General features: G+C 42.4%; 1 protein-coding gene across 2 annotated transcripts in view; it reads left to right on the top strand.

The window, feature by feature from the left end:
• Nucleotides 1–17,633, top strand: part of LOC308384120 (atrial natriuretic peptide receptor 1-like) — a 35,083-nt gene that overhangs the window by 10,345 nt on the left and 7,105 nt on the right. The window contains exons 3-12 of one of the 2 annotated variants that reach the window (XM_080862476.1): nucleotides 1,465–1,655; nucleotides 1,752–1,865; nucleotides 1,976–2,141; nucleotides 11,831–11,925; nucleotides 13,268–13,403; nucleotides 14,756–14,840; nucleotides 15,549–15,669; nucleotides 16,239–16,313; nucleotides 16,399–16,476; nucleotides 16,773–16,877. In XM_080862476.1, coding sequence (XP_080718602.1) covers nucleotides 1,465–1,655; nucleotides 1,752–1,865; nucleotides 1,976–2,141; nucleotides 11,831–11,925; nucleotides 13,268–13,403; nucleotides 14,756–14,840; nucleotides 15,549–15,669; nucleotides 16,239–16,313; nucleotides 16,399–16,476; nucleotides 16,773–16,877 — 1,166 coding nt within the window. The remainder of the gene's footprint in view (nucleotides 1–1,464; nucleotides 1,656–1,751; nucleotides 1,866–1,975; nucleotides 2,142–11,830; nucleotides 11,926–13,267; nucleotides 13,404–14,755; nucleotides 14,841–15,548; nucleotides 15,670–16,238; nucleotides 16,314–16,398; nucleotides 16,477–16,772; nucleotides 16,878–17,633) is intronic. The other variant, XM_080862477.1, reaches the window with a different exon arrangement.

Here is a 17,633-nt window from a genome sequence, read left to right as displayed (position 1 = left end):
ATGTTGCGCAAATGGAAGAAAGCAGTCTTACATATTTGTTTAATATGTGCATTGAAGGACATGTCCTGGTCAAAAATGACTCCAAGGTTCCTCACAGCGTTACTGGTGGCCAAGGTAATGCCATCCAGAGTAAGAATCTGGTTAGATACCATAATTCTAAGATTTTCAGGGCCGAGTACAATAACCTCAGTTTTATCTGAATTAAGAAGCAGAAAGTTAGCGGCCATCCAGGTCTTTATGTCTTTAAGACATTCCTGCAGTTTAACTAATTGGTGTGTGTTATCTGGCTTCATGGACAGATAGAGCTGGGTGTCATCTGCATAGCAGTGAAAATGTATGCTATGTCTTCTAATGATACTGCCTAAGGGAAGCATGTATAATGTAAACAGAATTGGTCCTAGCACTGAACCCTGTGGAACTCCATAATTAACCTCAGTGTGTGAAGAGGACTCTCCATTTACATGAACAAATTGGAGTCTATTAGATAGATATGATACAAACCACTGCAGTGCAGTACCTGTAATACCTACAGCATGTTCTAATCGCTCTAATAGGATATTATGGTCTACAGTATCGAACGCTAATTACTCCCAGGAGAAAGTAATTTGTTATACTGCTCGTTACATTACTTTCATATTACTCTGTAAAATAGGTGAAACACTCATAATCACAATTTAACAATATAAACTTGAGAGGCTACAATCTCACACCGAACCAGCACAAAAACATGAAATGTGAACAGGTAGAAAGGGAGGCTGCAGCTCATCTTTTTTTTTTTTTTTACATGTTGAAGTTAAGGGTCTGGCTGCTGGGGTTGGCATTCACCCTGGGTTGTTGGCGGGCTTAGCAATAGCATGCTGTCTGGGCAGATGCTTACAAAGAACCAATGTTATGTTAGCAGCATAATGCGGTTGTTTCTGTCATGCATGCAGAGATCCACTTTACCATTTATTCCATCCTTTAGTGCAAAAAAAAATAAATGTGACTACGTCATTATTTTCCCTCTCTGACACCTTAACTGAAATCAGCTGATTGTAGTGTGAGTGCAAGAACAGATACGTAGGATCGATAGGCAGGCAAACTAACAGTTCCAAAGAATTGGACTACTGGGAACCAGTTTCCTACAAGAACCAGTTCTTGATTCCCAACCCTCGAGAAGGACTCTTCTGGAGTATCAAACTTACAGCACAGGTGTGTGTACTATGAGACTGAGGGGTAGCACTGGTGGTTGCCATTACATTTATTTTTTTTCATCAGAAAAATGGTCATTGATGAAAAGTATTGGTCATGGAAATTGAGAAGTCTTGTTGATGAGCTGGAATGGGGCTTTTGTTATCCAGGCTTCCACGCAGGTCACACCATGAAGCACACATGGTGTGTGTAATAAAGATTTACCATCAAGCGTTGGCAGCTGTCTCTGTTCCTTTCCTTTATGGAATAACATTGCTGCTTCTTTGTCTTCAGTTGTGTACATGTGCTGCTCCTGGGACATCTTCAGGACGTTGATGGTCCAATTCTGGAAGGAAGGAGTGGAGCTGGAGGACTATGTCTTCTTCTTCATTGATCTTTTTGCTGAGGGTCTGGACGGGAGCGCTCCCATCAGGCCCTGGTTCAGAGGAGACCAGGAGGACTATGCGGCTCGCAATGCTTTCAGGGTGAGACAAGATGCTCTTTCATTGTTAAATTTTAAAGGATGCTCACTGATGTAAAGTGATCCGGTCAATTGATTAGCTTGTTATTGATTTCGTCAGAGTGTGAAAGTGCTGACGTATCTGCAGCCCCAGAATCCCGAATATCTTCAGTTTGTTAAAACTCTGAAAAAAGACGCAAAGGCGATGTTCAACTTCACCATCAGAGACTCTATGGTACAAATAACAATCCTTATTGATTAACTGAATCTGATATTTCAAATTTTTATTCAAATATGTGAGAGACTGATATTCATCTATAACAATCACATGCTTTGTCCCCTCAGTACAACCTGATTGCCGGAGGGTTCTACGACGGGGTGATACTGTACGCTCATGCTCTGAACGAGACCCTGAATTTGCAAGGACCAGGACTGGGACCAATACTGGGACCAGTCCAGAGGCCCAGAGGAGATGAGGTGACCCGGAGGATGTGGAACAGGACAATCAAAGGTGAGCACAGATATTTGTCAGCGGGTGACTAATCAGAGCACAGCACTGGGCTGAAAATCGCATGTGCACTACAAGTAACTGAGTAAAGTAGCACAGGTGTAGACTTCTCTAACTAACTGGAAAACCACACGTGGCTCTCTGATTGGCTGCCTGTGTGTGATGCTGTTGGACTCAGAGTAGAGGTCATGGACACCCAGTACTGGGTCCCAGTAAAATCTCATTTTGGAGTTTTAATTAGGATTCATTTAGACTGAAGATTGGACATGAATAGGAATCCAATCAATCCTGTATGAAAAAGCCGAAGAAACATAGGAACACATCAGATCAAATGCAAGTGAAAAGAAACACCGACACTAAAGCTTTGGGTTTTAGATTTGCCTTTATTGGATAGTGGCAGTGGAGATAGGCAGGAAAGTGGGGAGACACAGAGAGGATTGGACTCAAACCTGGTCGGCTGCTCTCCTTGCTATATGGTCACCTGCTCACCCACTGGCTAAACGCAACTGCACAACTTTCACACACCTCATCACCCTGTCAATGCCTTATGAGCTGTGGTTGGTGGATGCATGTTGCTAATGTCGACAATGACAACAGAAGTTGATTCAGGTCACTGAAGTCCAGCCTGAGGCTCCAGTGGTAGTTCAAGTTAAAACACTGCTGTCACAATGCGAGAGACAGGTTGCACCTGGACAGATAACCGGTCCGTCACAGGGCTGACACACAGAGACATTCACACCTGCAGTTGATCTAGAATCACCTCTTGTTCTAACAAGCTGTATGGTATTCATTGATCTAAAGTCTAAAGTTTGTAAAAGTTTTTAGTTAAAAAGTGTTCACTGGCAGTTCATAATACACACAGATAACACAGTTATCATGCTCCAGATGTAACTTGGTGCTCGCAGATTTAGGTATAGAGAAAGCGGGGCCTTTGAGTGCACAGGTCAGGGACAGGGTCTCTTCAGTGTCATCCTGAACCATAATATGACATTAATCATAAGCTGGAAAATGAACAGCTTTCCAGCTTATGATTAATCTAAGAATTTGCAGGGGGTAAAGCATGTTAATGTCCTGTTGTTCTTTTGTGCGCAAAAACAATAAAAAAAAAAAGATTTTCATATTATTCTCTAACATCTGAAAGATCTTAGTTGAGAGCTCATTTTAAGAAATGCAGCATTTTGATGGGGGTATTATTGACATCATGCAGGACAGGCGGCGAGGACACTAAAGATTTTGTGAATGCAATGACTCGAGAACAAAGTGACAAAATAATTTTGAAATTGGTACCATAGGTGCATCTATTAAAAATCTCAGAGGAGGTCAAATTCTGGTCACCTGAAGGCCAAAGATCAACTTTCCTGAAGATTTTAGGATTTTTAAACTGATACCACAGATGCACCTACTGGGAGGAAGCCACCAGTGTTTTTAACAGTCTGCAATGTCTTTCTTATTTTTGTATATTTTGCTCTTGATTGTATATATTTCGCCTATTCGCTGTTCATTCCTGCTGTCTTCGATTTATATTTTATTCCGGCATAGTTGATTTGAAGCACTTACAATTTCGTTGTACCATGTACAGTGACAATAAAGGGCTTTTCTATTCTATTCTATTCTATTCTATTCTATTCTATTCAAACAGAAGAACAGACTGGGCAAAAGATAGCAGGGCAGACAGGAAGGAGAGGAGAAGATTACAAACATGATTGGGGGGGGGGTCCAGGTGTAGAAAACGAATGTCCACCACAGGATATAACAGCAGGACTCAGCTGGAGATGAGCGCTAATCCGATCTGTGTGTGTATATTTGTGTGTATAAGAGAGAGTGTAGTTGGTCATGTATAATAAAGTTTCATAATGCATAAGAAATGAGGACGAAAGGCTTCACAGACCTGGCCAACCTGTTCATCTGCAGTCAGTGTTGTGAAGGTTACTTTTAAAATGTATCCCACTACAGATTACAGAATACATGCCCCAAAATGTATTTTGTAACGTATTCCGTTACGTTACTCAATGAGAGTAACGTATTCTGAATACTTTGGATTACTTCATATATTATCATGCTTTTTTACAACTACATGAATGTACTATTGCTGTGTGATTTATTACTATTACTGAAGGTTACTCGCCATACGAATACAACTAGATTTTTAAGTCTTAATATAAAATGAGTAATAGTAGGGTGGACATTAGGTGAGGCTGCACTTTTTGCAGCGATCTCGTATAGAAAACTATTCCGTACGTATATAAAACAGGTCCGCGGCTCCGAACCGTAGTAAAGGGGCCTCTGGCTAATACGTCGGGCTCCGTGTCGGGCTCGTAGCTGAAAACTAGCTTTACTTTGTTGTCTGGGTCGACTGCTAGCGAGAGACAGAGAGAGGCATTGAAAGGCTGCTCCAACGGAACTTGCTGTTTCAGAGAAAACACGAACATAGCGTACAGTCGAGTCTTAATAGCTTACTTACAACTGGGCTCGTCAGGGACTCTTTTTGGCTGCAGTGGTTATTATTATATTTACATGCTTCCAGCTCCCGTTTCTGCTCGGTGACAGCTGTACTTTTCCTTTTTCTCCCTCCCTCGCGCTCACAGAAACATAACGGGTATGGCAGTCCATTCTCCCTGCAGCCCAGACTACACTGCTCATGAGAGGCTACATTCTTTAGGGCGATGCCTGTAACACTCTCTTATTGCCTACATATTAAATCATTTTTAAAAATATTTCCTCACGTCATTATGAGACGCTAGATTGAGACACAGACATTAGAGCCTCTGTGTTTTGTTTGGGTTTCCACCGGCGTGGAATTACCAAAAATAGAGAGGGGACAGCCTAACATATGAAACAGGAAAGTACCGCAGTGTAATCCATTTATTTCAGCAAAGTAACTATTCTGAATACCACCTTTTTAAATGGTAACTGCAATGGAATACAGTTACTCATATTTTGTATTTTAAATACGTAACGGCGGTACATGTATTCCGTTACTCCCCAACACTGTCTGCAGCTGTGAGTCAGATGTGAAGCACAGTGTGAGCCTGCTGACTGGTGCAGACAACGCTACACATGAATCTCTCAGGGTGACTTTTTTAAGCAAGCAAACATGGTGGCAGGAAAAATCTCCTCCTGGTTTATCATTCATTTACAGCACACACCGAACATGACATTGATTTTTTTTTTAATTACATAAAAACAATAAAACTGCTTAAAGGAACAGAACACAGCAGATTAGCACTTCATCAGCTAACATGGTTAGATCCTATTTTAATATACAGTGTGAACACACTGATCTCCAGTGTTCTCTTTCCATGTCACTGGTACACTCTGACCCACAACCACACACACACACGTTGGTCCATGTGCAGCGTAAACTCTCCAGAGGGGACTGGGTTACCATCCTGTGCTGCCGATTGGTGTGGATCAGGGAAGGACGTCCATCGATGGTCCAGTCAGTTTAGGATCAAGCTTTCATGTCCCATAATGACTCGGCTGTCAGAGCGTCTGTTGGAGGGAGTGGAATTAAATGTTTTTCTATGCATTTCCTAATTGCCATGAAGAACCATTTAGGTCAGTCCTGAAAACTAGTCTAAACTGGGATAAATTACAACTGCATTCTCAAACTGGAACAGCTCGAGCCTGGTTTCCTCGCAGTGCTATTTCTGTTGTAGTATTTTTGTAACCCTGTTTCCAAAAGACTTGGCCGACTGCTAAAAACAATGTAATCATTTACACTCTGTCAGGTCTCAAATTTAATTGAAACAAGTCCAAAGACTTATCATGTTGAATTTTAATGAAAGACAGAAAGTTTTAAAATTCCCTTTTAACAGGCATAAACCAGAAGACAGGACAAGACATGCTGTGGAAGACAGCCAGAGACTGATTAATAACTAATGATTAAATGCAGAGAGGTGTATAAAAACACAGTGAGTGAAAAAGGTGACTGACGTAGAAACACAGAGGAAGGCACCAGCTGCATAACTAATGGGTCCCGTGATCCAATCATAACAATATGCTTTATCAAAAAGAAAAGACAATAAAAACCCCTTGCTTTACTCTGCAACAGTCTGTCTCTTCAGAGAGGTAAAGATGAGGTGATACAGCTCAGAGGAAAACGAGCTAAACTTCGGCCATGTGCTGTTTTCTGTTACAAGTCAAAGTCTCTCTATTTTACGGAGCCCCTCTGATGACATGGTCCAAAAAATAAATAAGTTGTGGCCACAAAATACTATTTCGAGGGCACGAAATGGGTATAACGTGCGCAAGAAATGCTCATTTGTGGGCACGAAACACTTGACCGATAACCGTGATCCTTCCCAGGCCCTTGCAGTTGGTTGACAATAAAATCTATCCCGGCATCCAGGTCGTACTTACGTCTGTAAAGCAGCTGGGCTCATAATATCCCGTTTAAATGTCTCTCCGTAATAATGGTTCCTTGCATTGCCAGGCTTTTCAAAATGCATTTGTAGCTCATTCCCAGCCTAAAAAAACCCTCAATCATACTGTCTCTGTCCATGGTGTATAGGTTTAGCCTACTCTTATGCTTATGTCTCTACGCAGCTGTCCAGGAATTGTATCAATATGATGTGCGCACGTTATCTATTTTGTTGCCACAAATGCGTAATTCATTGCCACGTTATACCCAATTCGTGCCCACAAATTAGCATTTCGTGCGCACGTTATACCTATTTCGTGCCCTCGAAATAGTATTTCGTGGCCACAATTAAGTATTTCGTGGGCACGTTATACTATTTCGACGGCACGAATTAGTATTTTGTGGCCACAATTTATTTATTTTTTGGACCACGTCATCAGAGGGGCTCCGTACTATTTGTCTCCCTTGGGAGATATTTTTTTCAGTTACACCACACAGACCCCTCCACACAATCACAAAAATTATACATATATACATAGAATAATAAAAACATTAAAAAGATTGTTCAGAGTAAGTAAATAAATAAATCAAAATAAAAACACTTATCCCCCCCCCAAAAACAAACAAACAAACAAAAAAAACCCCAATGGAATCCAACACATGCATCTGTAACCACAATAAAACATTTTTAAGGAACTAAGCAGCCAAATCTGTGCAGTGTTTTATTTTTCTGGGCCTGTTAATCTCGTGCTTTGTGTGGACTATAAATAATGTGTAAGGATCACCATCTACTTTATTAATATTTGGAATGAGCATTTTTTGGAAACAGGGCTGTACCTTAGAAACAGATATGTCCTTATATTTATCACGTATATGTCAACCAGCACTAATATAATCAAAACCAGAGTCAGACTCAGGAGCGGGACGCCCAGGTCCCACTGTGATTTCGGTGTGTGTTTCTTCAGTGTGTATGCGAGTGTGTTGATGGTGCTGATAAACAGGCTGCTCTGTGTGCTCTTTATTAGATTGAACAGCTTTTATCCACAACATACACCGAAACACCGTCAGCGGCCATCAATCAGTGGGCATTTGCGTCAGAGGTGTGTGAGATGGTGGATGGGGGTACAGGAGAAGGGGAGGGGAAATGAGGGGGTGGTAGTAAACAATCCTAATAGATGAAAGGAGGACAACAGTAGAAATGAATATAAACCTTTAACAAAAAGCAAACCTTCACCAAGCCTATGTAGTATTTGCCATTAAAGAATAATATTGTATTCTCTATATATTCTATTAATTTTATTTCTCTTGAAACACACGTTAAGAGGTTTGTAGTGCAGTAAAAACAAAGTGCTAAGTGCAGTCTTTTGATACTTGCCTGGCTGAAATTCATTTTAATTTAACTGACATCATTTTGACTACAGATATAATTTTATTATTTTTTATTTATGCGCATACAAGTGGTAAATGGCCTGTATTTGTATAGCGCTTTTGCTAGTCCCACCTAGGGACCCCAAAGCGCTTTACACACCCAGTCATCCACCCATTCACACACTGGTGGAGGCAAGCTACAGTTGTAGCCACAGCTGCCCTGCGGCAGACTGACAGAGGCGAGGCTGCCATATCGCGTCATCGGCCCTTCTGGCCAACACCAGTAGGCAGTAGGTGAAGTGTCTGTGGGGTGGAAGGGTTCTCTCTCGGTATAGAGTGAAGAATTCAGTCATTAAGGAGGGACTACAGGTGCTGATCCTCCACATTGAAAGGAGCCAGCTGAGGCAGGCATCTCCAGGACAAGGTGTTATAGGCAGAAATGTCCTGCCATAAGGATAGCATACCAGCATAGAACTGGGACACGCTGGAGAGATTACACCTAGGCTGGCCTGAAAAAGGCTCAATGTTTCCCAGGAAGAAGGGGTGGTGATGAAGAGGTCTGGGCTTCCCTGCTGCCCTAACGTAAAGGCTAAACTCAAGGTACAATGTACAAAAGGGGTGACCGTGGCTCAGGGGTTTGGGAAGCGCATCTGTAACCGGAAGGTCGCCGGTTCGATCCCTGGGCTCTCTGTTCTGGTCGTTGTGTCCTTGGGCAAGACACTTTACCCTACTCCGTCCACCAGTGTGTGTGAGTGAATAATGGCATTGTAAAGCGCTTTGGGTGCCTTGAAAAGCGCTATATAAATCCAATCCATTATTATTAAAAGTATCAGTTTCTGGAAAACAAATTTGAGATCAAAAACCTCTTTTCAACTTGATATTTTTTACTAAACGTTTGGATGAATTTTATTAAATGATAAAATGAATGTTACATGTACTATATAGGGGCGATCATGGCTCAAAGAGTTGGGCGTTCGCCTTGTAATCGGAAGGTTGCCGGTTCGAGCCCCAGCTCGGACAGTCTCAGTCGTTGACTCCTTGGGCAAGAAAGCTAATTTCTGCCGTTTTGATCCGTGATCTCATTCTAATGATAATGTTAAGAAAACATCAGGCCGAGATTAACGGAGTTTTGGTGTTTCTCACCAACAAATTTCCATCTGGTGGCAGATGGCTGCATAACATTAAGATACAACAATTTACTGGCATTAAGCATCAAAGAAAATGTAAACAATTAGATTAAACGACTAGTATGTCTGGTACCGACTAGTAACAGGAACAACTATTAGTTGACTAGTTGCGCACAACCCTAATAGTTATCAGTTATCGTTAACCATCACTTTTCAAAGAGCACTGAAACATCTAGGAATAGTAAGAACTACCCGAGGACTACATGAGGACTTTTCATGGACTACAGCTCACCATGATCCCAGACATCCTTACCAACAAACTGGACCACCTCAATATCCCCCTGTCCTTCTTTTGCGCTGGTGCTCAGAAAATACCTTGAGCTGAATATCCCAAAGAAGTCATAATGGACTCCAGGAGGCTCAGACAGGTCTACTCCCCTCCCATTATAAATGAAGAACGGGTGGAATCTTTCTCCACCTTCAGGTTTCTGGGCACCCACATCTCCGTCAATTTCACCTGGACTCACAACACCAACACCCTGGTAAAGAAGGCCTAACAGCAACTGCACTTCATCTGTGTCCTGAGGAAGAAAAAGCTGGACCAGAAACTGCTGCTAGCCTAGCATGCCTCACTGGAGAGCGTGCTCGCCTGATGCCTGGGTGTTTGGTATGCTTGGGCCACTACTGAGAACAGTAAGGTTGCACAGAAGGTAATGAACACCGCTCAAAAAAATCATTGGCTGCCTTCTGCCACCCCTGGAGGTCATTGCCAGATCCTCCTGTCTCAGAAAAACCAGGGCCATGATGACTTGCCTTGCATCCCACCCACCACATGTTTGACCTGCTGCCCTATGGTTGGTGCTTCAGGTCAATCAGGTCCCACACCTCCAGACTTAAAAACAGCATATTCCCCTGGGCTGTTCGGACTGTCAACAAACACTATCCCCCACATCACACCCCTGCCCACTCACCTCACCAATCGGAGCCTTCATCTGAGTAACCATCACCACTCAGACCACTCGCACGTGTACTCTTTTCAGACCGAGTAATTTGCATCCTTGCACTGCCTTTTGCAATTTCTTCTGTAATGTGTGCCTTTTGTGTATACCCCTCATGATTGTATGTATTTAAGCTGTTTGCTATTTATTCCTGCTGTCTACTATTCATATTTTACTCCAGCATGGTTGATGTGGAGCACCCACAATTTCATTGTACATTTTCAATGACAACAAAGGGCTATTCTATCCTGCCTGCTGTGTCCCTTGCATCTTGTTAAGTCCTCTTTGCTGCATGAGATAGCCCCTTTTAGTTACTTCCTGTTTTATTTTGTTAGTCTCTTGTCTCATGTGTTGTATTTAGTTGGATTTTCTGTTTGGAGTTTCCATTGTGCAGTTTATGTTCTAAGGCTTTTTGTTAATTGTGAACCAAGAAAACATTAAATTAACCTTCATCATGTTTGCAGACAGAAAGACATAAAAGCACTCAAAGGTGCTCACGATTACATCTCAGTGAGTTTATTCACATTTCTTTAAATTTCAGAGCATTTCACCATAACGCGCCCACTAAAGGACAGTCTCAGGTAACTGAGCTTTGCCAAAATGCAGCGAGTATGAGGGAATTCTGATGGACATTTGTTGTGTCTCAGTTACTCATTAAATGAGGCTGTGCTGGAGTCTAGCTTCACTGTGTTTAACTTTGTTGTGCTTCACTAGAAGCATTGTTGTTTCTAGCTAATCAGAAAATATTCAGTTATTACAAAACTGTTGAGTAAAAGAAAAAAAAGTTGACAATGACATTTTATTTACAATAATCTCTTCTCTCTGCTTGGTGGTATTACAAACAGGGTGGAGAACCACAGGGCTTTAAATGAGGAACCATTTCAGCTTAAAAACCCTCATTTGTCCCTCCATGTCCATACAGAACAGTGGGGTGGGGCAGGCTGCAGTAACCATGACCATACCACTGTAAAACCAGAAAATCTGACAGCTTTTATTTGATAAAGGTTGGTCGGTCGGCTGATTCTTTGAGGTCCCTCCCCCCTCGAGCTTGTATATTGCTGTTGTTTGCTGTGACACAGTGTCTCCATTCCTGATAATGGTCAGGAAGAAAACAAGCTCCTGTTTCACTGATTCCTTAAATTGAAGGTGAACCCGAGTTTAAATCCTGCAGGCTGTTGAGCTGTATGCAGTTTAATTGGCTCAGAGACTTCACTAGCCACAAGCTGCTTCACTAGCCACGAGCCCGAGGAGGCCATGCTTCAATGTGCAGATTGATTTCCACACAATTGTGTGCATTTATACATATTACTACAGGCATAATAAAAAGCGACAGATGTTTGACTGACTGAGGAGCCAAAATCAGTGTGGAGAATTATTCCTGTAAACAAGCCGCTCTGTCAGTGATCATTCCACCTTTTTTTTTTTATTGTTGTTGGTGTTTGTCAAGGGATCTGAGAAGACTGCAGAGTGGTCGCAGTATTTTTCCATGTTGGAGCAGAAATGTGAGAATTACATCACCAACCCGTCAGGCTTCAGTTCACATTTGTGTTTGTCTAAGCTAGATCTTTGACCTTTTGGGTATGCGAGATAAAGACTTCCATCATTCAGGGTGCCAATAAAATATGTCAAATAAATAAATTTGATTGTGAAAGTAAACATTTCTCAGAACATGGTAAAAAAAGATTAACGTGACCTCACGTCAGTTCAAACTGTGTCCGAGCTGAGTGAAAATATTTCCCCATCGCTGCAAAGCAAACACTCAGAAATAACAGAGAAAAGAGTTAGTGTTCTCCAAGATCACAAACAGATAACATCTGCTCTGTGGCGTCTCTGCAGGCGTGATGGGCCCTGTGGAGATGGACGAGTTCGGGGACAGAGAGATGGACTTCGCTGTGTGGGACATGACCGATGTTGAGTCTGGAGAATTCCAGGTAAGACTATTGATGTCATCATTGTCATGTAACACCTTAGAGGTACGATAAAGGCTGCAGAGCTACCGTAAAACCGACTGGAGTAAAGTTCAGTGTGTCAGGGGAGACCCCGACGAGCGAACCAAGCTCTTGCAATGGTTGTATAAGGATCGAATGGCCCGTAGTAACGGGCCAGACACCCTATACTCCCCCAACAGCTCCCACAGGACACCCCGAGGAACACGGTCGAATGCCTTCTCCAAGTCCACAAAACACATGTAGACTGGTTGGGCAAACTCCCATGCACCCTCAAGTATCCTTGAGAGGATAAAGAGCTGGTCCAGTGTTCCGCGACCAGGACGAAAACCGCATTGTTCCTCCTGTATCCGAGGTTCGACTAGCGGACTCTCTTTTCCAGCACCCTGGCGTAGACTTTCCCAGGGAGGCTGAGGAGTGTGATCCCCCTGTAGTTGGAACACACCCTCCGGTCCCCCTTCTTAAAGATGGGGACCACCACCCCGGTCTGCCAGTCCAGGGGTACTGCCCCTGATCTCCACGCAACATTGTAGAGGCGTGTCAACCAGGACAGCCCTACAAAAAATAAAATAAAAATAAAAGTGCCAATAATCCCCAGTGCGTGTTCTCTTCGTGTGTCAGTTCCCAGCTCCCTCTTCGGTGTCTATGTACACTTGTGCCCAGCACCCTCCACCCATTTCCTCAATCCACCTGGAAACAAGAGACACTGCTGTAAGTATATTCCAAACAACTGGCCAACAGAAACACTTTCACCTCACTAGCAGGAGAACTGATTGTACAACGATCCTGTGCTGACTGTCGCCCAGTTAGTAGTACTCACTTGACGAGGCTGATCAGCAGCAGGTGAGTGTAATTACTCCAGATGTCACTGGCTCCAAGGCAGGAAAACTCTCCAAGCCTGGTGTAGCAGCACCAGAGAATTAAACTTAGAACATCCTTTAACCCCAAACCAGAGTTCAAATTCTAAACCCTGCGTCCCCAACCCAGGGCCCTGACACACCAATAAACCCTATTCCAGGGGTGGCCAACTCCAGGCCTCGAGAGCCAGTGTCCTGCAGGTTTTAGATATCACTCTGGGTCATCACAACTGAATCAAATGATTAGTTCATTACCAGGCCTCTGGAGAACTTCAAGAAATGTTGAGGAGGTAATTTAGCCATTTAAATCAGCTGTGATGGATCAAGGACACATCTGAAACCTGCAAGACACCAGCCCTCGAGGCCTGGAGTTGGCCACTCCTGCCCTATTCGATACTGTTAGGGAGTAAGTGAGATTGCAGGCTTTGAACAAAGTGAAGAAACCAGTTGTGGTGTGTGTATGTTCCCAGGTGGTGTGCGTGTATAACAGCAGCATAAAGCAGCTCATCCTGCAAAATGGTCTAAACTTCCACTGGCCCAAAGGTTCTCCGCCTCCAGACATCCCCAAGTGTGGCTTCAAGAACAACAACCCAGCATGTCTCACAAGTACGAACGCACAACTACAGACTACAGACCAAACTGCACAAAGGATGTCACGAGAACCAATGCATGGACTGGTTCTTATATAGTGCATTTGTATATAGTGCTTATAGTGAAGTTTGATATGTTCAAAAGGGTCTTTGCAATGGCTAACGTTATACATCCTTAAGGTAACTTAATGGAACTAACTTTAAAGTAACACTAACAGTATACTCAGTCATTTCAGCCTCTGTGCTGTCAAAAAATATAGTTAACACTTTAAAGAAACAGCTTGCTGCCAGGATGCCATTGATTTATTAAAGTAGTTTATCTTTAAGTACATGGGATGATAATTTTTTTTCCTATTGATAATCATATAATTTTAATGATTCGTACCTACATTTCTGGTATTGTGACATTGCTAAACTGCAGATCACAGGCTACGTCACAAAAACGTCACATTTTGAAGCCTAAACATCAGCATTTTTTTCTGCATAATCCATCATATACAATTGAATCAAATGAAAAAGTCTCTTTTTGAAACTTGTTTTTATTAGTATTTATCTTTTGCTTGATGCAATGTGCATAAAGTTTAAAATGAAATTATATGGAACAGTCTTTGACTTGAAGAAATTTGTTTAACAGTTAAACCTGTTTTCTGCGTATTCCAGCATATTACACTTGCTCTTTCAAATAGATGCAAGTAAAACACAGCAAAAAATAAATGAAATCTAAGATTCAGCAGCACTAATTCTATTTTCAGCTGATTAGCAGAAGCAGGGCCGGTGGAGGTTTGCCTGGTGCCACAGCGGTCATGTCAGTGGGGGGATCCGGGGGGTTTCTCTGTGAATTTTACGTTCCCATGGCAGCGTGCTAGGTGCTTGCTGAAATTTTGAAATGTAATTTTTCACTGTAGAAGGAAGTTTTATTCCCACGCAGAGTGTACAGCAGACACTAATGTTTTGGTCACTTTTTATGGAATCAAACTCAAAGTAATGTCAGTACTTCCAAGCTTTAAACGCTGCACATACTCTCTCCCACACTCCATATTATCCATTGTTGATCTACACACGTCTGTGGCTGCCACAGACGTCACACACTTGTACGTCATTGTCATGAGACACTCTCACAAACAAAATCACTGTTTAGTAATGCAGCATGCTTATGGGAAAGAAGTAAGAGTAATCTAATTACTTTTTTGCAATAGTAATCCCTTACTTTACTTGTTACTTTAAAAAAGTATGCCTTACTGCCCATCTTTGCTTATAACACATGTTAAGCCCCATGGACTGAAAACCGCTTCACCCAGAGCAAAAGAGCTCAAACTGGTCCTCACTCCTGCAAACAGTAATGGATTTTCTTCCTGTCTCATCTTTTAGGTACAGTTGCTATGCATCAGATGGTTGCAATGGTGATCTGCTTTGTCTTTGTCATCATCGTTACTGTCACCATCTTCATCTACAGGTGAGCCAAACATGTTTGTATCTCTGTACTGAGTATGAAAACTGGACGTATGACCCCATTGCGACCCCGGCAGATCTCAGTTTAAATCATTACACTCATGCTGCACATCAGGCCCAGAAAGAAAGGAAGGCTCGAAGGAGAAATCCTCATCTGACTTCAACAAAGAAAACCCTGATTTGATTTTGAGTCATTGAAAGTGAAAATGAACAAAGCATAAAACTGACAAGAAGCTCACTCATGCACTCAAATTCAAAAACTGACTCCATACAGGCAGGTGAGACTCTACTGTTATGGAGGTTTGTTATCATCAGTTCATAAGCTGAAGTCATTCCCTTGCTCTGGTCTGGCTGCTTTTCCACTTATAGAGCATAATCCTAACTGGAACAAACGCTAGTGTAAAGCCAAGCATCTCTGACTGAGATCCTCAAAGCACACTCAAAGCACTTTCTACTACAAATTTCATCCGCCCAATCGCAGACATTCATCCAATGCTTTTATCCATACCTAATACTTTCACACACGCTCACACGCCAGTGCTCCAGTGGTTCTAACACCAGAGCCACAGCCGCCCCACCAGATCTCTGTGTAACTCATTCAGCCTGTTTATCCTTTCCATCAGCTTTCTCTCCATTTTCCTTCCCCTCAAATTTCAACACACACACTCGCACATATGCACATATACACACTCTCTTCCTGTCTGCTGAACAGGAAGCTGAAGCTGGAGAGCGAGCTTGCAGCTCAGCTGTGGAGAGTTTCCTGGGATGACGTCCAGATGAGCAACCTGGATAAAGTCCTGAGGAGAGCGTGCAGCAGGCTCACCATGTCTCTGGTAACACAGCTGTTATTATACTATAAATAAATCATCCGTACTCACTGGAAACATATTATACCTAATACAGTGCCTGTCTTTACTTCCTGAAATTTTCCAGTTTCAGTTTATAGTCTGAAATGTGTTTGCATTTGTAAACAATGACTAACAGATGGAACAGGAAGCCTTCAACTGGATTTCTATTTTTCCCTTTCTGGAATTCCCGGCTACACCGGAAGCTCTCTGGGCCTGGATCAGCTGACTGACTGATTTGTTCACATTGAATTAAATCATTTTCCTAAATTCTTCATTGTATAGTAGAGTTGTGCAAAAAAAAGATAATTGAAGTCTCCTTCAAACCATAAACCTGGTTTTCTTTTCTTTATATAATATATATTATGTTATATATTATATAATTATTCACTGTGATGCTGATTACTCTATTAATTAGTAACTACTGGGCTGGACCACCCATGCAAAACATGAGGAAAAAAGTTTCCTCCGTATGGTAGTGCTGCATGTTATCCAGGACCTACACTCTTCATTGAAAAAAAGCCGAGTGTCTCGATTGTTTGTGCTTGTGTCTGCAGAAAGGATCCAACTATGGTTCTCTGATGACCATGGAGGGAAACTTTCAGATCTACACTAAAACCGGATACTACAAGGTCTGACAGACGCTGACAGTCCCATCACATGTTCCTCTAACAAGATGGTGTCAAGTGGTAATCTGGTTCACTGTGTCTCCTGCAGGGAAACTTGGCAGCTATCAAATACATCAACAAGAAACGCATCGAACTGACCCGGAAGGTTCTGTTTGAACTGAAGCATGTAAGAACTATCTGCCCACTAACCTACCAGCTAACACTGTACCTGACTGACCTAGCTTATAGGTCTTCTTGCAGGATGTTGAGCTTTTGTATTTGTAGCAAATGAAATAATAGCCTAGCGACTTGCTATAGACTGAAAACCTTACCTACCTGCATGCATATATATATATGTGTGTGTGTGTGTGTGTGTGTACACCTATCCGATCTAACCTCCTAAATGATCTCAACCTACCAATCTACCCATTTTGTTTGTAGAGCATGATAGGATTTAAAGTAGCAGCCTCTGTGTTTTTGTAGATGCGAGATGTCCAAAATGAACACCTGACCCGCTTCATTGGCGCCTGTATTGACCCGCCGAACATGTGCATCATCACAGAGTACTGTCCAAGAGGCAGCCTTCAGGTACGTCACACCCAGCTAATGTTTTGCTAGAAATCTGTGCATTATTTTTCATCGACACTTTCAGCTTGCATGTCAAAACCCTGGTCCAGTTTTACTTTATACAGATTAGAAATATTGCAAAAAGTCAGAACAATATTTCCAAATAATATAACTGCACACCTTGTCCACATCCTCAGTTTACTTTGGTTAGATCGCGACAGCTCTTTGGATGCAAACTCTGACATCAAACATGGAGATGGCTGCTGTGTGGAGCTCGTGTTAATACGGGAGCAGTTGAAAGCTGGTTAGGCATTAAGATACCTAAATGATGCAGTGGTTTCTACAGTCAGGAGGTAGCACTGCAGCCATCCTCTGCTCGTTCATTCCTTACATTTTTTCATATGAGATGTTTTTTGTGTTTCAGATGTTCTCTCTCCTCTCAGCTACAGTTATCTGTCAGCACTGTAGCATAGCAACCTCCCAGCACAGTAACCTAGCAACATGTAAAGGTTGATGTGGGCCGTGTGGGGGTTTGGGTTGTTGTCAGATGACCGCTGGATGTCAGGGATGTCATCCTAACACAGAGCAACTCAGGCGGTTTGAGTTATTTTGAGTTTGTGCTCTGAGATGAGGATGATGCTTTTAGTGTGGGGAGGAAGAATGAATATCAAATATCAGCTGAAGCTGCTGCTTACAGATAGTCACAAGCAAAGACACCATTACTCTGCTGAGTGATTCAGTATTCAGTACACAATTTTAACCATGCACAGAAATGTC

The sequence above is a fragment of the Rhamphochromis sp. 'chilingali' genome (genome assembly GCF_963969265.1).
Source record: "Rhamphochromis sp. 'chilingali' genome assembly, chromosome: 17".
In the NCBI taxonomy this organism is placed as follows: Eukaryota; Metazoa; Chordata; class Actinopteri; order Cichliformes; family Cichlidae; genus Rhamphochromis; species Rhamphochromis sp. 'chilingali'.
The sequence above is the reverse complement of the archived record's forward strand: the minus strand, read 5'-3'. Positions and strand labels throughout refer to the sequence as shown.